The sequence below is a fragment of the Carassius gibelio genome, chromosome A16 (assembly GCF_023724105.1).
Source record: "Carassius gibelio isolate Cgi1373 ecotype wild population from Czech Republic chromosome A16, carGib1.2-hapl.c, whole genome shotgun sequence".
In the NCBI taxonomy this organism is placed as follows: domain Eukaryota; kingdom Metazoa; phylum Chordata; class Actinopteri; order Cypriniformes; family Cyprinidae; genus Carassius; species Carassius gibelio.
The window spans coordinates 15,156,422-15,179,307 of record NC_068386.1 but is presented as its reverse complement, the minus strand read 5'-3'; the positions used below and the strand labels follow the sequence as shown (position 1 = coordinate 15,179,307).

The following is a 22,886-nucleotide window of genomic DNA, read 5'->3' as shown; positions in this document are numbered from 1 at the left end:
AATTAACAATTTGTTTGTTAAATACATGCAATAGATCGAATTTTGACTGCATAATGTCAAACCCTTTTCCAGTGAAAGTTATACTTTTTTTTGTGATTGCTTTATAAGATGTTAATTTGCTATTCTGATTCATTTTAAGTTAAAGTAAACATTTCCAGCCCAGATGCTACTTTGATTTTATGTTTGCCTACATTATACTTTCAGTTATATTATATTGTCATTTACACTGACATTATGTTTGTTAAGAGTAGCGGTGTCCTCGTGCACAAATACAGATCACAAAGAGTCAGGGGAAGGTTTTTATTGCAGGTTTGTTTCTGTCAGTATAATAACAACATTTCAATAAAGAATGATCCACACATTATCACACAAACAAAGACACACCCACATGAAATCCCCAAGCAAAGGCATATAGGACTGGAGGCTGAAAAGCAGGAAACCAGCTCCCTTCTAACGGTATCTCTGCACAGCATCAGTCCTACAGCAAAAGTGCACAAACTCGAGTTCTTCAAAACCAACCCACTCTCTAACGAATGCACTTTAAGTCCAAAATAACATGACTCCAATATCTTTGAGTGGCTTGTGTTAGTATGCACGTATGATGTGTGCTACACAATCTCCTTTTAATTACTTGATCACTTGTCAGGTTTTTCTGACATCTCTGAAAACTTTGCATAGTCTATAACATTTTGTGGCATAAATTCACTCCCACCGCAACTCTCAACAACACCCACACTTCATTACCCACATAATAAATGTATATCTGCTCAGAAATTAAAAGTTCACAACAATAAAAGACTGCTGGTTGCTTCCTCTTGCTTTAGAAAGTGCTTTGAGTGTCTATAACTTCTCTTTACCAAAATAATCTTCTGAAGTCAAAAGCATGTTCTCTTATACTCAAACACGGCTGGTTCTGCCCTGCATGCAGAGGTTTGTGGTACGGACACTGAAGGGAAAATACATTCACATGGGCAACTCAGTTTGAGGTCAGAGCAGTGACCTCTGACCTCACCTGACTTTTGGCATCACTGCTTTGAGATTGTATTCATCAATGCTTGTTAAGTAACACTGATTGTTCAGACATTCCTTCTGCCCTCTCAAAAAGGTTTCAAAGCATTCTGATAATTATCTGATTATGATAAATGAAAAGCAGGGAAGATACAGAGGCACAGAGAGGCTGCAAAAACACACCCAGTAAAAATAGGTAGAATGGGGGTTTTTTGTCTATACAATGGGCTGTATAAGTCTGTAATGAGGGTCAAATGCAAAATAAACGTGTAGCGTTTAAATTCAAAACTTTATACAGTCCTTTGATTGAAACATTGCAGATTTAAATAAGATGGTCGCATAGAGATGGTAATAAAAAACAACTGGAATGCATGAACATGGAATGAACATTGATCTCATCCCTCACGCACACTCATTCTCTCCCAGCACACTGTACATGTTGAGAGTGAAGCCCTTCCTGTCAGCCTTCACGGTATCATCTTCATCATCCCCATCAGCATCCTCTTCGCCATCTGGATCGTTGTCCTCCTCCAGCTCTGAGCTGGATTCATCCTCGTCTTCCCTCTCACCACACTCATCCTTTTCATCATTCCTTCCTTGTAGAACGATGATCTCGGACAGCTCTGGGTGTGATTCCCATTCATCTGAAGAGAACGAATTTAGTTCAATCTATTGCCATATAATCTTCACAGGTCAGATACAGATTCAACATTCAACATTATAATAGAATAAATGCAAACATTTTATTAAATTCACCATGAAGAAAACTATTTCTTCATATTCTGAAGACAGAAGTTTTGGAGTGAGTGACGGATGATATGATTCATAGTGTTTTGACCTCTGACCTTTACTCGGAGCGTATCCAGGTGGTTGCAGACAAAGACACATGCGTCCATCAATGGCTAAACGCAGGAGACTGTTGGCTGCTCGATAGACATCGTTACGGGCCGCCTTGGCAGTTTTATACCCTCTCTTCTCAGCCCAGGCTAAAAAATGTAAAATACATACGTGAGTGTAGACAAAACAATAAAAAAAAAAACTTTTCATCTCTCCACGTTTCTTCCCCCAGTCGAATGTTAAATATGAATTGAATGATGCCATTTCAAAACAGGACGGGCACCTTCACACACATCCCATGCTGTCCAGTCCTGTGTGCTGGAGTTGTGTGGGCTTTCGGGGGTGTGGTCAGGATGTGTCAGCTTTAATACAGACAGGAAGTTGGTCCGTTCACACAAATATCCTACTGAACTGTAAGGCTCCTGCAGCTGGGACACTGGATATATACCAGCCAGGATCTGTTTGAGAAGATAAATAACCCACGCACACACATAGACAAACATAAACAAAACGCAGACTGGATGACTTCACTTTCAGAAATGATAGAGTATCATGCAGTTTTTACCTGTAGCTGCTTGTCCACTTGGGAAGGGAAGACAATCCCAGGACAATCACACAGTTTGACAGTGGGAGTGAGGTAGTATGTTTGGAAATATTTCGTGTGACCTGGGGTTCGGGACACACTCACGACCTTCCTGCCAACCAGACTGTTTAGTACTGAAGATTTGCCTACATTAGGAAAACCTGGAAAAAGTGCAAAAAGTCTCCATATGAATATTAAAAAAAATGAATGAATTTCAATTTACACATCAAGGAGAAGAGACTTCATATAAAAGCTAACTGACACGGATCTAGAACAACACTTTTTGAATTTCAGAATGAAATGGAACTTAAGATGGTCTTTTCTTCCTTGAAATTCAATTCTCTTGGTGGATAAAAATGTAGGATGGGACAGGAATTTGCTAACTGCTGATAATCTCATGTGAGCAATTATTGTCTTGTCATTGTGCCAGTGCATGTTACTATGAGAAAAGAGTTGTTGAAGCAAGGTGATATTAATAGTTTTGATGAAGAATTACGAGGGCACATTCATTTATAAACATAATGATGTGAACAGATCAATAATTGATGTAATAAATGCTGCAATATTCTGTAAAAATTGTGTCAGTTCTGATTTGATGGTAACAGGCTTTTACCTATGCAGCCCAATGTTAGTACTCCATCTTTATAAAGTTCTTGCGAGGGACTGTTCATTTCCATGGCAATGTCACTATGATGCTCCATCAACACAGATTCCGATTCATCATCAGCCGGATCCCCCTCCGTTTCCAAGAAAACAGAATCCCTCTGGATCTTCTTCTCCCAGCTACTCAAATCCACTATAAACCACAACCATCATCATCATTTAATACTCCCATGTGTTCCAGTACTGATATCTGGGAGGAGGCGATCTAACCTCTTCCTGCTGTGATCTCCTGACACGCTCTCATGATGTGGATCGGGCCTCCAGCATTCCATCGGACTTTCTTCCTCATCCTCTTCTTCTGTAGAACTGCAGTTAGTACAGATGAAGGAAGCATTTATATTCTTATCTATTTTGTTCTGATCATACAATAGTTACAGCACTGATACTGAAAAGACTCTCTCACGTGTGCTGTAGGGTTGTCCTGGGTGCGAGGTGAAGCAGACACAGTGCAACTGTGGGAACTGTTTAGTCAGATAGTGCTTCCAAGCCAAAACGAGCGGGGCGGGACACAAGTCCACCTTATTGAGCACCAGGATGATGTTCTTCTTTAACTCAACGGTGATGTAGTGATAGACAGCAGGAGGAAAGTGCAGCACCTACACACAGAGTGATAATGTTTGCTTGTACTGAACGCCAATGATGATTCGAATATGAGTACTATACACTGAGTCCTCCACACCATATTTCTTTTGCTAAAAATGTATAGCAATAAAAAAAGTGCCGTTTTCTGAGATTAAATGTAATATAATCTCTGGCCCCACCTAGTGGGGATTTTATTAAGTCAGTTTGCATAATTTGACACTCGCCTTCATTTAGTGTAATGGCTATGCAAATTTGATGATCTGTTGAAAATTGCTAAAAGTCTCAAAAGGCATTAAAGTGGTACACTTACTGGGTATCTGATATCCACTATGAGAAGAACGACATCAGACATCTCCAATACTCTCCACAGCTGCCTCCATGTCTGAGAGAGAAAGAGTCATTCAGTCAGCAGTAGGGGAAAAAAGGACCTATTTTTTTTTAAATAGTGTTTTTTTGAAAGAACACCGATTCATCTGTCTGAATTTCAGTAGTGATCTGTTATTCACATTCTTTTGTATTATCCAACTTGTTCTTAGTCCTTTGGCCCACTTTAGGTAAAATAATGACTTGACAGGTTTATGGCTCAGCCATTTTATGGTCTCCTACTGCTTCATTAATCCAAAACTATCTGAAAATTGGAGACTGTAAAAAAACAATGAATTGACTGTGATCCAGTGATCTTAGAAAGAAAGCTTGTTATCTCTTAAAGGTATCTGCACAATATTGTGGTGCGTTGCACTAAGCAAACACAACAGTTTTATGTGTCACATGGTTTGAGAAAGGCAACAGCACCTAAACCAGTGAATCACTTTATAGTGTTTGCCCCCAGCACTGAGCCAACAGATGCTCGAGTGCAAAAAAAAAAAAACCTATTTCATTACAGCTATTGACTCAGCAGCAATCAAATTCTGGTCGCTGATAAAACATTGTTTTTCAAAGTACTTCAGTTGTGTGTTTTGTAACAGAACGTGCCTCACCTCGAGATTGTGCTCAAAGTGGCTGAGGGTACCAGGTGGGTTCTTGGAGTGAAGAACCTCCAGATACTCCAGAAATGACTTCTCCTCTTTCCGCAGTAACTCTTCTCGTTGCATGTTGTAATGCCATGAGGGCCGCCGTGGGAAATTCAGTCCTGTTATTAGACAAAATGAAAGTGAAATGAAGACATAACAACATGGATCAAAAGCAATATCACAGTAAAAAACTAAATATAGTTATTTCAGTATAATTACTTCAATGACAAAATGGGTAGTAACCTATCATTATAATACATATATTATACATTAATATATTTATTATAACTATGTATAATATGTATTATAATTATAACTACCGGTATACACTCTGTGTGTTCATGGTGTGTGTACACACTTGGATGAGTGAAATGCAGAGCACAATTTCCACATTTTTATAAATATTAGGAATTGTTTCTTAAGCACCAAATCAGCATATTAGAATGATTTCTGAAGGATTATGTGGCACTGAATACTTGAGCAATGTTGACTTTTGAACATTCAGCTTTTGCCTTTACAGGAAAAATATTTAATAATTTTAATTTTAAAATTTTACATTGTAAACATATTTCACAATATTACAGTTTTTCTTAATTTGTAATAAAATAAATGCAACCTTTGTGAGCATTTAAGACTTATTTAATAAACATTAAAAATGTATCAACCCTAAAATGTTGGATTGTAGTTTGTTTGCATTTAGTGCTTGATTTATTTATTTTTTTTAGGCAAAAGAGTACAGAATTTATAGAGAAAACACATGTCCTGTTCTTTAACAGCAAATGGATGTAAACAGACCCAATATGTTTGACAAGTCATTGACTCATCTATTTAACAGCAGTCATACCGTACACTCTTTTTTTTTTTGACAAAGACGCTGCAGCATCAGATGTTGTAATTGTGAAAGTGACACTTTGGCTTGTTTTGTGAAGACAATTCCCTACAATATGTAAAGTTTATTATCATAACAGTATTTGAACACTTTTAGTTACACGTAGCATAAATACCTTTCTCTTCTGGGTAGATCTGATTCATATCAATCTCTAGTTCCTTTTCTGCCACGGGCTTCAGGATTTTCTCCATCGCTATTTTTTTCCTCCTCTCCACTTCCTCCTTGCTCTCCTTCTCAAAGTGCAGACGGAATCTGCAAAACAAGCCATTATAAGATTAACAAACAGGATGAAACATGCCCCTGCCAAAATAGCTGATGCTGAACTAATAAGACAAGCCTGGACTGACTATTTTTGCCAGTCCCGTCTCACCTGTTGGGGTCATATCTGCCGTCTCTGGAGCCAGGCTGATGGTTGATCCTCTTGATGTCTGTCGTCTCGCTGTCTGATGTATCCGACTGTCTGTCTCTACCAGCTCCTCTCTCCACACTGGCATTTCGGCTACTGTGACTTGAACCAGTTTCTCCTGTACACAAACACACATTCAGAAACTTTAAAGAGTGTTTTCTGTCTAGAATGTGGTTCCAAAGCAAAGTAATGATTCCCAAGTTTTTTTTTTATTTCTGAATTATACACCATTTACTGTGAAAAACATTGTGTACTTCCAATCCAGGGTTTCTGTAGTTTTTATGAAGGTACGTTAAGACTATTTAAGTAAAGAAAATGCAAGGAATAAATTGAATGGAACATAATAAGCGTACACTGTCCCAAAATACAAGTGTCTTATATAGTTACAACCACCAGAGTATGCAAGTAACTGGAGTTGATGCCTCATACTTTTTGATATGCTGTTATTTGTGAATGCTACTGCTTATGTTAGCTTTTAATATATGGTTTTATTCTTACGAAAGCTTTAATACAGTACAGCAACCGCAAGCGGGTCCATGTATAACGCTAATGATCTCAATGAGAGAGAGAGAGAGATGCAGAGCAGGGCGACCCGAGGAACAGGATTGAGAACCGCTGCTTTAGAAGATTGATTATGAAACTTTCATGAATTGTCAACAAATTATGAATTGTGATTTATATATGAATAGATTTTTACATGCACGCCTATTTTTCTTCCTCTTCTCTAAAGCAGTGCTGCATGGCCTAGGGATTCATCGATCAGATACTCGGGATCGGAATCGGCTCCGATCAGACGAGACAGATCCAAATCCGATATTGTGCGAATACTATTCTGTGTTATTGTTGAGCTCCAGGAAAGGCACAAAAACATTCAAAAGCACCAAAAAATTTCCGTGCACATATTTCAAGTGTTCTGAAGCTGTTAGATAGTAAATGTGAAGCACAGATTAACACTCAAGTCATTAAATTCAAGTTCACATAAACTCTTTCCACTGCGGCTGTCTGTCATCCTCTATTCAGCAATCAAATTATGTGTTGCGTTCGGTTACTATAGTCAAAACTATTAAACTATCTTCAAGAGGTCAGTAACTGAGGATTAAAACTGTTCAAAGAAAAGGCTCATTAAACTAACATACATTTATTTAATCAATATCTCTTCCCTTTGTACTAGTGATGTACGGTTCTTCTTAGTAAATCGCTTGAACCAGTTGACCAAATCGTTTTCGAATCAAATCGAATCGTTTGAAACTGTTCGCATCTCCAGTAAGCATTAACCCACAAATTACGTAAGTTATTCACTTTTTAAAGGTGGCTGACACGGTCTCTGAGTCTAAATTAACCAATATCGTGGAGTAATTCATTTACTCAAACAGGACACTGACTGAACTGCTGTGAAGAGAGAACTGAAAATGAACGTGAGCCGAGCAGCTTGTGTGTTGTACTAATTTCTCTATGTGGGCTGCGCAGCCTGCACACTGTGACTCGGTGTTGTTTCAAGCTCATCATTCTGAGCACAGGATGCTCTGCCTTTAGTATTATAATACTTTTCTGCGCAATCAAAGATTATTAATAGTATTTCTTGTACTGTCCTATCTATTATATGTTGCTGCCTTTATGACTGTGCTATACTTTTAAAAGAAACATCTTTTAGATTTCTATATAAATGTATATAGTTGTTTTTACATTCATGTATTTTACAACAATGCAAAGGGCAATTTGTAAATGTTACCAGATTTTAGACTTATTCACTTTTATTTGCAAATAAAATATTTCACTTCATTTTATAAAATTATTGGGCATCCATGATTTTTCTAGAATCTAAAGTATCTTTTGCTGCTGAATTATCTACTAACCTAGTTTATAATAGTATTTTTTGTCATAGATCATGATATATTTTTTCATTTGTTATTTTTCATTAAAATTACGTTGTTCGTATGTAGTAGATTGTGTTTAACACACACAAGAGTGATGATCAGGTCAACACAGAGAAGTTTAGAAATTCTACACTTCTACTGGAATTTAGTCTTTCTGTGTATCTGCTTTACTGATGAAGCGGAAAAGAACCTGTCAACCTGTTTTGCGCTGTCTTAAACGGTGTCATCCACTGTGACTGATCTTCAGAAACCAGTCACATGCCTCCATAAATAACACTTTATTGCCATTACAGTTTCTGTCGGAAAAGTGCAGTGTGCTTTGCACTGACGGCATAATTATGCCTTTAATGCGTTCACTAGTTCATATGCAGGTATTTTGGCTGGTTTTGCTGTGTACTGGACCCAAATACTTCTAGAAATGCAAGCGAACAGCAGTTAATTCAGCCTGCTTTAGTGTGTATCGGTCGCTTTGTTTTGGTATTACGTAACTTAACTTCACGCTGAGTCTGCGCACTTATTTACCGCATGACACAAGCGCTAACTACAGCAAAATGCTTATCACAATCACCTCCTTTCAACATCAGTTCACTGTTCACCTCATTTCTACGGTTGCTGTGGTTGAAATTAAGCGTTTCTTCTTATTTGCATAGCACATATAAAAAAAAACAGCAACGCACTGCTTTATGCTCGTCAAGTTTGGTTACACACCCCCACAGAAACTTAGCAAACAAAGTATTTACAGCATTGTAGTAGGTCAGTGAATGCTCTAGTAACTTATGTGGAAAGCTGCTCACACATTACTGCATACTAAAATATAAATCATAAAACAATGCGTCACGTGGCTAATGTAGCTTGTAGCGGGCTAATAACTCAGCTAAGCTAAAGTTAGTTACCCACCTCTCTTCTTCCCGCGTTTCACCTGGAGCTGCTTCTTTTTCTGTTTGTTACTAAAAGGCTTTTTGCGTGGCATATTCGCATTAGTCAAAAGATGAAACTAGAAAGAATGGGCGAGGACGTATGTCCTCCTCGTCCGTTAAATATTTTCATTCGTGAAGTTTCTCCGTTACTCGCGTGGACTTTTCTATGACTGGGGTAGACGGACGCTACCATTATGATCTTCAACGCATTCAACGCTAGGCGTCAGAAATACATTTGATCGACTCTCGTTCAAATGTTCTCTTCTTTAACTGCAACTGTTCACTTTATGCGACTTCTGTTTACAAATGAAAAACGATAAAACAGTTATTTTGAACCCCCAGATTTTTGATTAAGTGGTGCAGTCTTGTCTTAGAAATGAAACTGACTGTTATACAATCCAATGTTAGAAACACCAATCTTAAATGCAAGTATGATTAACTACAAATAAATCTAATATCATATACAAAGTTAAGCACACAAATAATGTTCTTACTATGTACTTAATAATTTAAGTATTATAAAAGTAAATTCTACTCGTTAATGCTATCAATGAAAATCTTAATTGAGATACCCAGGTTGCCAGTCTGTAAATGTTGCAAACTCCTGCTATAAGAAGAGATGATCACAAGGAGGCATGCAAGAAGCAATAATTTCAGATTGGTTTTTAATATCTTGTTTTAAAGGGTTAATGCACGCTAATCTGATTTTGTTTAATGCTTAGAGGCTGTTGCATGTTAACAGTTATTTTGATAGTATAACAGTAGTTACAATAGAATAGAATATATTCTATTAATGGAATATTACATGTCATCTGCAAATGGAAATACAAAACAGGATAATTTTTTCCAATAAAAACATCTAATAAGATATTTGCCATCAACATTAGCTGACACACACATATTTTTGTCCTATTTACGGTTGTCCTTTACTCATTCACTCACAATACATCTGATAACCAAACGTGCTTTTGTTTTACATAAGACTGCATATGAACACATTTCCCTTTTAAAAAACAAAAAAAGACCAACATTTCCCATACACACTGTGCAAGACACAATATTTCCGTTCTTATTGACAGTATCAATAAGAATGTTGACAGTGCAGTGATCGTACCAACAACTACAGATGAAGACAATCATACAAACAAGATAAACCAGAAATTTCACAAAAAGACTTGAGATATGAGCTGGGTACCCACTGAAACAGCAAGTCTTCTAGGAAGCTTTTGGGAGGAAGATCAGAATTACGGCAATACATGTTAAAAAAATGGAATGGAAAAAGAAAAATAGTACAAAACTTCTTCACTTCTGTCCATTTAAATCCAATTGCTCCTTCATACAAATAAAAAGGTATCAAGTAAGAAAAGTTATTCTATATCCACAGCTCTGTGGATCTCGTCAATTGCAAACGTTTTTTCTAACCTCCAAAGTTTCATCCCTCGCTCCATGGGATTCCTCATGAGTTCAGGTGATCCACCTGTATGGCAGAAGCCTCCACAGTGATGCAGAGGTCTTTGTGAGGAGAGATGTCAGATACACTGACAGTTTTATACTGCACATCTGCAGAAGTTACAGGTTTGTATTGGTTCAAGTCGAATATGCACGGCACACCGACTGGCTGGAAGGCATTGATTCTCTCAGCTTGGCTTTGTGCGTCTCCATTCGAGCCGTTTCCTCCTGCGTGACCAGGGCTGAGACTTTGTTGGTTTGATCTGGGTGGAGATGGAAGCATATCAGGAGCGTGTTTTCGCATGTGCTTCATCAGATACGTTTCCTACAGACACAGAGAGATACATATTAGGATCATTATGAAAAAGAAGTGGCAATGCTGCTCATTTATGGTGCGAGATGTTTGTACCGAGGTATATGTGCGGTTGCATAAACCACAGGAGTACAGCTTGTCGTGCTTGACCGTGTGAGTGGACAGATGAACCTCCAGGCTGGCTGCGTCTACATAGCCACGGTTACAGTGGTGACACTTATACGGTTTGTCCTTGTTGTGCTGACGCCGATGAGACTGTAAAGGATCGAGAGAAATAATAAAGTGACAGACTTTAAAAAGCATTGTTTACTCACAAGCATGTTGTTCCAAACCTGTAAAAATCAAAGCTGTTCACTTCCAAACAATGGAGCTGTGCTGATTTAAATTGAGCGGTTATTTTGTGTTGCAAGTTCAGTGATGCATGTGGTGACTATTCTCTCCAGCCAATCAGTGATCAGCAGAGTTTAAACGTAACGTTTGGTAACATACGGTTCACTTGGAACCTCAACCGAGGTAGTACTAAAAAAAAGTACCAGATACAAGGTACTGTACCAAGAGAAGGCCCTTATTCTATAACCTTATTCTAAAGTGTTACCAAAGAAACACTTTAAAATATCGACTTAAAGAAACAAACTACATCACCTGTAGGTTAGAGAGCTGAGTGAAAGACTTCTCACAACCAGGATGTGCACATTTGTATGGCCTGTCTCCTGTGTGGATCCTGAACAGGCACAAAATGTTAAAGTCAAGAGGTAAGAACATAATGGAAACTAAACATTGTCTGCATGAATAATAATGCAGGCTCTGTGTGGTACCTCTGGTGTTGCTGTAAGTGACTGAGCTGTCTGAAAGTCTTCTGGCAGTAGTTACAGGTGTAAGGTTTAACTCCTGTGTGTATTCGTATATGCTGAGCAAGGTAGCTTGTGTTGGCAAATGATTTCGAGCAGTGAGGACACTTATGAGGTTTGGTTTCTGTGTGGATTCTGCAAAAAAGGAAAGACCAACATGGGGCTTATTCAATAATTTACACACACTACACAAAATTTGACATGACAATATTCTTCATTTCTACACTCACATTGCTGACCTTTCTTAGGTGGTCCCTATCAGTACTGTCAAAGATTATTAAAAGTGTGCAATGTATTTCAAAGACATTTGGAAGTGGCATGGTAGGAGTTTGAATGAGGTCCCAAAAAGGGCAGATCCAATTCTCAAAAAAACATTTGCACCAAATCCTCACAGGAACTCCTGTGGGCAGAGCCCAATCCCACATCCAAGTGTAACCAAGTGTGTACAAAACCTTTACATGACCTCCATTTCAGAGTGGGGCAGAACCTCATAAAACTTCTACAGTTATGGGACGATAATGTAGAGCCAAAGAGAACTGGGCTTTCACTGACAGCTGCGAGTTCAGTTCAATCCTTCAGTCATGGTGTGTGTGTGTGTGTGTGTGTGTAGTCTGCAGTAAATCAAAAGTGTGCCAGAGGAGAAATAAATTAAACAAATAGAGAAAGCACAGAGAGGGAAATATAGAAAAAAAGATTATTTCTTTCATTCTTTGAAATCTAAGAACTTTTCCTGACAAACTTTAGTTTCTTCAAACCATTTTTAAAAGAAGTGTACATCAGTGAGACATATTTAATGTGTAATCTGTCCACTACACATGGTGACATCAGCTTCACAATTATAAAGACTGTGGTATTTAATTACACAGTCTATTACACAGTAAGTTACATACAAGCAAACTATCATCAGAGTATGTTGCTATACCCACAAGCAGTAGAGTATGAGACCCTGTTTATCAACCTTTCCATCGTGACCACAGAATGTGACTCCCAGAACACGCGTTTGTGTTCAAAAACTGCTAGAAAGCAAAATACAGAGGTCACAAGAAACACTTTAACCACGTAGGCTTTCTGTCAGATATTCATGAAGTGGGCTGAAAATACTGTCAGCTACCGCTTTGGAAATGGAAAATTTTTTAAATCTCCCATCACTAGCATTAGCCCTATATGAAAATACCGCAAAGAAACATTTTAAAGTTCGATTTGTTAAGCACTTCTCAAGTTACATATTCTAAATCAATGTGTTTAATTACCATTATTATTATTACGGTGTTAAACAAATTTAGTCATATTTTAAGTTAACATGTTAACTTTAACATCCCTAAAAATGTATTTTGTTAAAAGGGAGATCAGATGACACACAGCCAGTTTGTTTTGCGCTTTCTCAGTCTGAAACTGTCAACAGCAAGCGGTTCCAATTTGTAGTTGGTTTCTACGCAGATAGCCAACCATTTAAAAAAGCCCACATCCAAGCCATATATGGAGTCCAAGGCAGCAATTCCCCACAGAAGAGAGGGTGGGGTGAGAGGTAGCTAATTATGATTGAAAGTGAACTGCACTGAAACGAGTCGCTGTGAACAGAGCTGTTTTTGACAAAGTGAAAAGGGTGTTGTTTTAAATTACCTTTAAGGAATTTAAACCAAAGTATGTTACAAACATTTCATGAAGACTCTAAAGAAATATTCCTACTTGTAGAAAATGGGCATCTGTTGACCCCTTTAAATATTTATCATTTATTTCCATTATAAAGGTCCTATTACAAATAATTTGAATGTTTATTCATATAATTTTCTAATAGTTTTACACAATAATGAATTTATTAATGTAACACACTGCTTTGGAATTAGGGATGCACTAATTTTTGGGGGCCGATACCGATAATAATTAAACACTTACTGGCTGATTCCAATACTGATATTTGTAACTTGACAAATAATTAACTTGAAATTTTGGCAAAACAGATATTTTGATCATGTTTTAAATCAGCAAAGTTAAAAAAACACCTGCATTAAACTATACTAGCAGTTTTATTGCTGCATCATCAAACAATTTCTAATGAACATGGATTGGATCCATTTAACATACAGCAGGCCTACATAAATACAACAGAATAAAGATATATGTTAAATAAACCGTGCTTTTTAGGTAGGTTTAACAGTTTTCAGGTACAGAAATAAAGTAAACAAATGTAAAAACACTTCACTGTATAAATTAAATACATGTTAATAATTTCTTGTAACAGACTTTATTACGATTAATCTTATAATGTTTTGTATGCATTTTACCATTTCTTTTCCGTTTAAATATGAGATCTCCTTCACTAAGGCAGGACTCTTAGTTTGACAGGTTTTCTAGTCTACAGAGCATTATGGGTAATGAAAACAAGCAGTTCTTCGGATTTAGTTTGTTAGTTTATTAAGCACCCCCTGAAAATGAGATCTGTATATATTTGTTTCCTGATACCTATAATAAGTGTTTTGTGTAATTCACTGTATGTTGATGATAATGCAACTGAAATAGAGAGTTTAATGTTCTTATGGTGATTGTTTTGGCGTGAAAAAGGATGCAATAAACTTAATAAAATATCATTTAAGTTTTGGTCATCATTCAGTTAATTAATAAACCATCGGTTTGTTATATTAGCCTTTTTCCTTATATAGCTGATAGTAGTAAATTATCGGCCGATAAATATAGTTACAGCTTAAATTATGATATGATTGTTTTGTAGTGTGTATCGTATCGCAAGGAAGTTTGCATCCAGGTCCATCATACACACTCTCCATCACCCGCCTGCTTTGCCACAGACACACAACCACACACACTCTCGAGGTGCGGTGCGGAGTACCGTGTGTGCTGCTGTAAGTGACTGAGCTGTCTGAAAGCCTTCTGGCAGTAGGAGCAGGTGTAGGGCTTGGCACCGCTGTGGATGCGGATGTGCTGGGCCAGGTAGCTGGTGTAAGCGAAGGATTTGGAGCAGTGCGGACACTGGTGAGCTTTCACCTCCGTGTGTGACTGGGAGTGCAGCTGCATGTTTGACTTATTGCAGAACGTCAAACCACACATCCGGCACCTACAGACAGAAAAAACACACACACACCCCAAGAGAAGGACAGAGGGATGAGAGAAGAGGAAAACACGGGAGAAGACAAAGTACGAATGAGAACGGGACAACGAGAAAAGGGAAGTTACAAGCCTGGTCCATCAATAGTGAAAGGAGAAACATGAGCCATGACAAACGGGCAAGAAAGAGACACAACACAAGCTCGAGGGTGAGAGACGAGGAGGTCAGTGGAGAACAATCCAGAATCAAATCGGAAACTCTGGCTCTAGAAAAGAAAGATGAGAGAGACAGGCCAGAAACGGAAGTGCAAAAGGACAATGAATGAGTAACAAAGAGTGTGACAGGAGTGTGTGTTTTTGTGTGTGGACGTATGTAGCTGAGGCTGCACATGCTGCTGAAAAAGATTTTCTACTGAAGCACAGCAGACAATAACGCAAATATATTTTTGCAAAGCCCTGAAGCCAGGAGTGTGTGTGTGTGTGTCGGCCAGGAGGGCCATGCATTGCTGCAGTATGAAAATGAAGTGGCTTAGGAATACCTGCCCCTGTCTTTGCCTGTTCTAATAGATCATAAAAAAAAAAACACACTGAGTGCATGCTGAGCCAACATCCTTAAGAAAAGCCCTACCTGTATGTTTTTCCACCCTCTTTCCCAGGATGCCCTTCTTCTGGAGATAAACTGTAAGGGTTGGAAGAATGATGCTGAAGAAAAAAGGAAAATCAGTCAAAAGAACTGTTAAATCTTAAAATTGGAAGAATAAAAGGCACATTAAAAACATTAGTGGTATGTGTGCTAATCGCTTTTTCAGACAATGTCATTAAGGATTTCTCTATATGCATGGTTATCATACCTGCCCTGAAAGACCCAAAATAAAGTGATCTGTCCTAGTAGGTGAGCCAACCAATGGGAGTGTGTCTTTCTTCTTTCTGCCTCGTTTCGACGGTAATGGGATGATAACCGGTGAGCAGGGCACGGAGTCATTTTTTTTGTCTGCTGGAGTCATATGCAAGAGTAAAATGCTTTAATTATGTGAGCCAAGACTGATGAGACTATAAAGTTTATCTGTTCCTGTCTCAAGCATACTACACACTCAAAAATTGCATGTAATAATGCCAAGCAATAAAGACAGAGATGTTTGTGAGTTCAGTTTGAACAGGGACCCATGAAGGTCACTTGAAAAGCCAGGTGCAAGTTTTATTTTTAAATTCTAGGATTGCTACATGTCAGACTACACAGTGTAATAATAACGATGATAATAAACAGATCAAGGTCACTTTAGAAGATAAATGGACAAGCAAAAAGACAAAAAAAGTCAGATCAGGTTGTGCCTGGCCAAAAGATGCAAGTCATGAGCTGCTCCTTGTGAACACAATGGGCATAATTTTGATTGTACAATCAAAATGTACAGAAGAAAATGTTAAATTGCATTTAAATAGCAATACTGTGGCAAAAATAATACAGTGTGCATGTCAATGTTTATGTGAAATAAGGTGCATTACCAGTCTGGACTGTTATCATGGTGGTAGATGGATGTCCAGGAATAAAGGACTGAGCAGATGACACTGGAGACACCAGAGTGACCAAACCCGCTAGAAAGAGTGAGGCAGTGATGGAAGACTTATGAAAGTGAAATAAAGTGCAAATAAACTAACCCATGAAAACTCTGTAATCATTAGCATTTAGAAAAACACCGGTATGGTACCTGCCGTCATAATGCCAGTAGGTGGTACTGGCAACACTGTGATACTGTGTGAGGACTGAGATGGCTGTGCATGCTCCTGTTTTAGTGTCCTTGCTGTCATTGTATCCATGGCACCCCCAGCAACTGCCACCACTGCTGTGGTGGGATAGTGGGCGGAGCCATGTGAGTAGGTGTGGGCTTTGTCCTGACCAAGCTGCTCTTTTACCTTATTGAGAAATACAGCATTCTCAATCTAAAAGCCAAAAACATTAAATTAGGTTAGAACAAAATAAAAAAGAATAATGATAAAATAATTTTAAATAAGGTTGCGGTTGGTAAGATATTTTTAAATGTTTTTTTAAAGAATTCTTATGTTCAGTGAGGCATTTATTTGATCAAAACTAAAATATAAACTAATATTGTGAAATATTACAATTTCAATCAACTGTTTTCTATTTTAAAGGGGTCATGAACTGAAAAATCTAAAAATTCCTCAATATTTTGACATATACATGCTGTAAGTTTCAGAACTCAAAACTTTCTTGTTAGTCTAAAAACTATATTGAAGGCAATCTGCCAAAACTACAGGTTGTCGAATGTGCCACTTTATGGTGTAATAGTGTGGCTAAACAAGATCATCAACGTCTGCTTCTACATCACTGCCTGTTTAGCCCTGCTCACCGATATAGTGTAAATAACGAGAGAGGAAAACATCTCCGATCACTATCGTAACCTTGGTTCCCTGAGAGGCAGGAACGAGACATTGTATCAGCTTTTGATGGATATGGGAACTCCTCCCTTCTCCACTTTCGCTGAAATCTAATGGGCTAACGCCATCTGGGGACAGCCAGCCAATTGACGCGAAGCATGCAAATACTGACAGGTCCGCGGGCAGTATAACTTGCATGGGCGCAAAAATTACGTCAGAATCACGACTGAACGCTAGCACAGCTGATCAAATAGCAACCACGGCGGCTAACGTAATGTCTCGTTCCCGCCTCTCAGGGAACCAAGGTTACGATAGTAACTGGAGACGTTCACTCTCAAGATGGTAACTCATTACATCAGCTATTGACATAAATGAGAACTGTATTAAATCCCGCAGTGAGAGCAGTTAAGATAAGCCCTGAACAGGGTCAATCACACCCACACATAAGCAAGACAGTAGCCAATAGCCACATCACTAAGAGTACTTGCATTTGAAAGGCGGAACTAGAGGGCACCGACGGCAGCCTTGAAGGACACAATCTCCTCGCTCCCTCCTCGTCCCTGATTTTGCACAACACCATAGTCAGAATCTTCACTGGAGGGAAAGCCTAAAGCCTGCCTTCCGGCCAATGTGATGTCAGAGCATCTCCCGGCAGCGAGGAGTGAGATAGCAAGAAGAACGTCTGACAGTGCGTGTTCTTGCTTGTGTATTAAACAAATCCACTTCAGCCCTCCCAAATCGATCTCAAATCAGTTGAACTGATCCTGGGTGAAGCCTCCACTCTCCTTGAGGAATCCCGTTTCTCGAAAACATGTCCGCTCCACAGTTCAGGATACCAGGGATGTGGGCCGCTCTTATGGAACCAAAGTGCCGGTCCGCCCACAACAGGAGACTTGCTGCCTGTTTGAATAGAGCCCTGGAATGCACGCCACCCTGACGATTTATGTAAGAGACCGATTTGCCGCTCCAATTTTGACTGAAAGGCTTGTAGGGCTAAAGACACCGCTTCCAATTCCAAACGGTTTATGGGCCACCTGCCTTGTGACTCCAACCACAGGCCTGAGGCAGGTATGCCCAGGCACACTGCTCCTCAGCCTGAAGTTGATGTGTACGTCGAAGACCATGGTGCGCTGGGTCAGTATGCCCAAAGGAACTCCTGTTCCGAACATATCCGGGCTGCTCCACGGTCTCAGAGTGCTGACGCAACTGTGAGTGATCGTAATGCGCTTGTGGCCCGAAGACCACGCCCTCAGATGAATGCAAGTCTTCAGCCAAAACTGCAGTGGCTGCATATGCAGAAGACCCAGATGGCAGACTGAAGAGAAGCCGCCGCCATCATTCCCAGAAGCCTCTGAAATTCCCTCAGTGATACGGACCTGCCCTGTCTGAAACTGCACAGAGTCGATGAAATTGCCTCTTTACGCTTTACAGAGATGGCCTCGCATCGCCATCGAGTCCAAGCATACTCCCAGATATGTTATAGTCCGACTCGGTATAAACAAGCTCTTCTGCATATTCACACAAAGTCCCAGCATATCCAAATGGTGAAGCAGTGTTTCCACATGACTGATCTCTTGAGTGGGCTAAAATCAGCCAATCGTCCAGATAATTCAAGATAGGGCTGGGCCATATGGAGCAAAAAATATATATCGATATATTTTGCTATATCTCGATATACGATATATATCTCGATATCTCTACAGGAAAAATTACCCCTCAAAAACTACTGCAAAACCAAATTTTACAAATATTACATGTTTTGGGCCCTATGAAATGTTTTATTTTTTTCTTCACCATAGGGCTGGGCGATATGGCCAAAATTTCATATCCCGATATAGCTAATTTGATATCCTGATAACGATATACATAACGATATAGCAATTTTTCTGTTAATTCAGTTTATGAATAGTCTATATAAAATTGCAATGTGGAAATGCAATTTGAAATGATATACAAAACAAATAAAGGTAGTATGGACTAATAAATATTTATTTTATTTAGAACCTTTTTTTCCAGCAAGACTGTTGGTCATGTTAACACCTGCCATTAAAATATTTCAACCCACTATTCTCGACTGTGTAGATATGCTTGGCAACACCAGAAGTGATCTCCTTCCATCTGCGGGAGCTATGGCTATATGGTGTGCCATGGGTAAAAGCCTGTGGGGCCATTCACATATCGTGTCTTTTGCGCGCTCAAGTTTGTTATTTCCAATGTAGGCGCGCGGTCATAATGGAAGCGCGGTGCGTATGCGCCTGGAACATTTCAACTTTCAGAATGCCGCAAGCGCACCGTGGATCATGTGACAAGAACTAAACAATCAGCTTCATCCTTTCCCGTACCAACGTTGAAAGCTCAGCTAAGATGAGGGAACAGCTGATCATAGCTGTATATGGATTGCCATTTTGAAATAAATTTAGTAGCAGAGCTGCTGCAAGCGATTTTTAGAGCTGCAAATCCATTTATCCTTTGCTGAAATTTCCGCGTCTTCATGGAAAGAGCACGTCATGGTTGCTTAGCAAAGGAAGACGCCTCAGGGGCGCAACTGTCCGAGCGCTTTGGAAAGAAAGAGAAAGCAGCGCGCCTAGCGTTTTCCATGCGTTTTTAGGCGCGATATGTGAACGGCCCCTGTTGCAGTGTCTGTGTCTGTAGTTTGTTTTGAGCGCTTACGTCACCACTCGATGCTGCTTTTGCAGTTTTTGCACGTTGACTTTCTCTGTATTCTTTTTCGTGGTTCTTGCGCAGGTGATAAAATAAATTAGCAGTGTTGGAGTCTGGAGTATAGCCATGGCGTGAAGAGCAGAAACTGCCTCCGCTGCAGCAGCACATGCTTTGTCCGCCTTGTGGGCCTAAACCTGCACGGTTTGGAAGGCAGACTGCGGTCTGAACCCAACGCAGAGGAAGACGGGCACAGGTGAGCGGCAACAGTCTCCTCGATGAGGGGGGGCATGCGCATATACCCGTGCAGAAGCTATCATCCATAAAGTCAACAGCGTTGAACTCGTCTTCGGGCGAGGGAGGGCCCACCAGCGGCTTGCTGGCTGCAGTGGGCCTCATCCCTGCTGTTGCCTGACCCACTTCTCTACTGGCTCTAAGGGCGCGCACTGGCAGCTCGGCCTGGGCAAGGCCCAGGCAGGTGTCACAGAACTGGTGAAGGTCAGGGGGGTCAATAGGACTTGCGCAAATCTGGCATGTAGCAGCCATCTGATGCGGAGAGGAAAATAAATGAGAGTAGTCCTCTAAAGCAACTTCCACAATGACTTCAATAAGAATTCTAGCATGAAAATAGCATGATTTTCGGACCAATGCAATTTATACTACCCACGGACCTGTCAGTATTTGCATGCTTCGTGTCAATTGGCCGGCTGTCCCCCGCTGGCGTTAGCCCATAAGAGTTCAGTGAAAGTGGAGAAGGGAGGAGTTCCCATATATGTCAATAGCTGACGTAATGTTTAGTTACCGCCTTGAAAGGGAACTAACTAAGGTCTATACAGAAATCAAACGATGAAGATAGCTCTTAAGACAACAAGACGCTGTGCAGTTCCAAGTTGTGGAAAAACACATTCTTTGCATCGCTTTCCTTCTGATCCCAAGACAGAGTGATCAGTGGATGAACTTTATTTTAAAAGAGGTTGCAGACCGTGTCAGTGAAAACTTGGTCCTTTGTTCACTTGGATTCATTTACAAACAAGGCACAATTTACATTTTCAGAAATATAAGAGATTGAAACTAAAAGATGATGCTGTGCCAACTATGGGGGGGGGGGGGGGGGGGGTCAAAACAGAACAGAAAATAGTGCATTTCTTCTAAATTATGATGATGATTATTATTTTTTTAAATCTTGATAATATTATAAGTGGACTTCAGAGAACAGTACAAAATAATAAAAAGGCAGTTCATGACCACTTTAATATATTTTTTAGATATACTTCATTCCTGTGATGGCAAGCTGAATTTTCAGCAGTCCTTACTCTAGCTTTCGGTGTCAAATGATACTTAAGAAATCATTGTAATATGCTGATCAAGATTTTATTTATTATCATTATCAATACTGCAAATAGTTGTGCAGCTTCAAATCCTTATGAAAATGATCTTACATTGTGATATATTTGTTTTCAGAATTCTTTGATAAATAGAGATTTCAAAAGAACAGTAATTACTTAAAACTGAACAGCATTTCTTGTTTTTTGTAACAATAGAAAGGTTTTCACTGTCAGTTTAGATTAAGTAATACAGTTAATAGTTTTTTTATTTTTTTTTAAACGGTAGTTTATATAATGTAAAATACAATATAAGCATGCAAATTCATTAGATTTGTACTATAATAATGCAATCACAGGACAGGCCAAAAGTTCAAACATAGACAGTTGAATCTGTGTGCTTACCTGTCCCTGTACAGGGGACCAGAAATATGAAGAATTGAAATGGGAATCCTCCATCACCCCTGACACAAGAAAGAAAACATTTTGATAAGCAAAAATTTAGCAAACACTATAATCTGTGACCTTTTAAAATGAGAGATTAAGGATAGGGACAGAGTTATAAATTACATGTTCAAATAAAAACAGAAAATGGATCTGTGAGGGATATAATTTGACAGAAGATTCAGAAAGAAAATAATAACAATAGTAAATGGACATTTGACAATTAAACACTTTTAATATGGAACTGGACAACATGACTTATACAGGAAATTTTTATCCAGGAAGAGCTGGTGTCTATTGTATGTCTATTTATGGTCAACACCGCAACAAATAAATCATGCATTTCGCATTAACTAGTTGATATAAACCCCCCCATACATGACTGTAATACACTTCAAATCACAAAAGCAACATCACTCGCGAGTCTGTGTTTAGGTTATATTGTTACAGATGCTGGGTTCATAGAAGCTTTAGCGTTTATCTCAATTTATGTTTAGTTGCAGAGAAGAGAACGTGCTTTGCTTTATCGTTGGTGTACAGTAAAATAGTGTTTTTTTATTATATTCTAAAATATTCAAATATTTATTTGCAAATAACCCATCACATGTAAATATCTAAATATTATCGACAGGCTGCGGTGAATCTACTGAACGATAGCGAAGGCGCACCTGCAGCCCACAGCGTGATGTGACCCGGCTATTCACACTACTGCCTGCTAAAATAAAAAAGGAAAAGCGAAAAACGCTAGAAAAAAAAGAACAAGTGGGAAAAAAACGTCGACGCTGGGACCAAGGCAGTTTTACGCAGACTTCCGGCACATGAGAGTCGTCGATCGGGCGCCAGCGGCTCACATCAACAGCCAAAAACAAGCTCCAAAGTGAAAGATAAAGACGGATTACCAGCTCTCAAGACTTCTGCTTCGCCCGGCGGGGATATTCTCCGACCGGGGTAGTTTGCAAAGTCTTTCCGAAGCAACCCGATTGAAGAATTCCAATGAGTTTTTTTTTCCTCCCTTGTGTTTTCTTTTTTCTATTTTTTTTTCTTTTCTCAGAGTTGGCTCCTTCCGAGCGGCGCGAATGCTGCCGTGCGTCCTGACGTCATTTCCGTCTAGTAAGGTCAAACATGTCCATGAAAATAGTTTTAGCACGTTAATTAAACTCTTAAAATAAAATAACTTATTTTATCTTATGAAAACAAAGATTTAGATCTTAAATTTATTGATAGCGAAATTAAATATGGTTAAGAAAAACTTCTCACTGCCCCAAGGTCCAGATTTTTCGTTTCGTTTTCGTTTCAAGATCATAACCTTTCCTCCAATATTCTAGTCTATATGTAATTTTAGAAATATTGAAAGGTTTCGAAGGTTTCGATATTCACTACAACGGCATTTTTTCAAATGTAATGATAGATATGCTACACAACAATGTTTAAACAGCCTCTTTGCACGGTTTCAGGCTTGCGACTTCACTCAGACCTGGCTTTTTCCACCTGTCTCTATTAAATGTGAAAGTGAAATATACAAGGTTTTAACAGCCATGGAAATATCACGTTTGAAAATCTAATAAAATGCCATGCAAATGTCGAAAGAGAATTTATATTTCATAATGTCTAATTCTCAGTTACCGTAAAGACAGT

The 22,886-nt window shown here is 39.1% G+C and overlaps 2 protein-coding genes across 5 annotated transcripts; both read right to left on the bottom strand.

Moving 5' to 3' along the window:
• Positions 1–286: 286 nt before the first annotated feature.
• On the bottom strand, positions 287–8,966 carry LOC128031075 (guanine nucleotide-binding protein-like 1). The gene is made up of 12 exons (XM_052619292.1): positions 8,750–8,966; positions 5,943–6,096; positions 5,688–5,824; positions 4,651–4,802; positions 3,984–4,055; positions 3,495–3,687; positions 3,302–3,397; positions 3,042–3,224; positions 2,411–2,589; positions 2,129–2,303; positions 1,854–1,994; positions 287–1,652 (listed from the first exon to the last, which is right to left on the bottom strand). The coding sequence occupies exons 1-12, from the start codon at positions 8,820–8,822 to the stop codon at positions 1,411–1,413; spliced, it is 1,797 nt and encodes a 598-aa protein (XP_052475252.1). The 5' UTR covers positions 8,823–8,966; the 3' UTR covers positions 287–1,410.
• A 451-nt stretch (positions 8,967–9,417) lies between these two features.
• LOC128030723 (zinc finger protein 384) lies at positions 9,418–22,556 on the bottom strand. 4 transcript variants are annotated; one of them, XM_052618585.1, is made up of 11 exons: positions 22,151–22,556; positions 21,213–21,271; positions 16,140–16,371; positions 15,937–16,026; positions 15,288–15,430; positions 15,065–15,138; positions 14,222–14,446; positions 11,347–11,514; positions 11,174–11,252; positions 10,628–10,786; positions 9,418–10,543 (listed from the first exon to the last, which is right to left on the bottom strand). In XM_052618585.1, the coding sequence occupies exons 2-11, from the start codon at positions 21,264–21,266 to the stop codon at positions 10,226–10,228; spliced, it is 1,542 nt and encodes a 513-aa protein (XP_052474545.1). In that variant the 5' UTR covers positions 21,267–21,271; positions 22,151–22,556; the 3' UTR covers positions 9,418–10,225. The 4 variants fall into 4 exon arrangements, with proteins under 4 accessions (XP_052474545.1, XP_052474546.1, XP_052474547.1 ...); XM_052618586.1 differs by having other exon boundaries at positions 15,288–15,427; positions 22,151–22,554; XM_052618587.1 differs by lacking the exon at positions 14,222–14,446 and having other exon boundaries at positions 22,151–22,545.
• Positions 22,557–22,886: the final 330 nt, after the last annotated feature.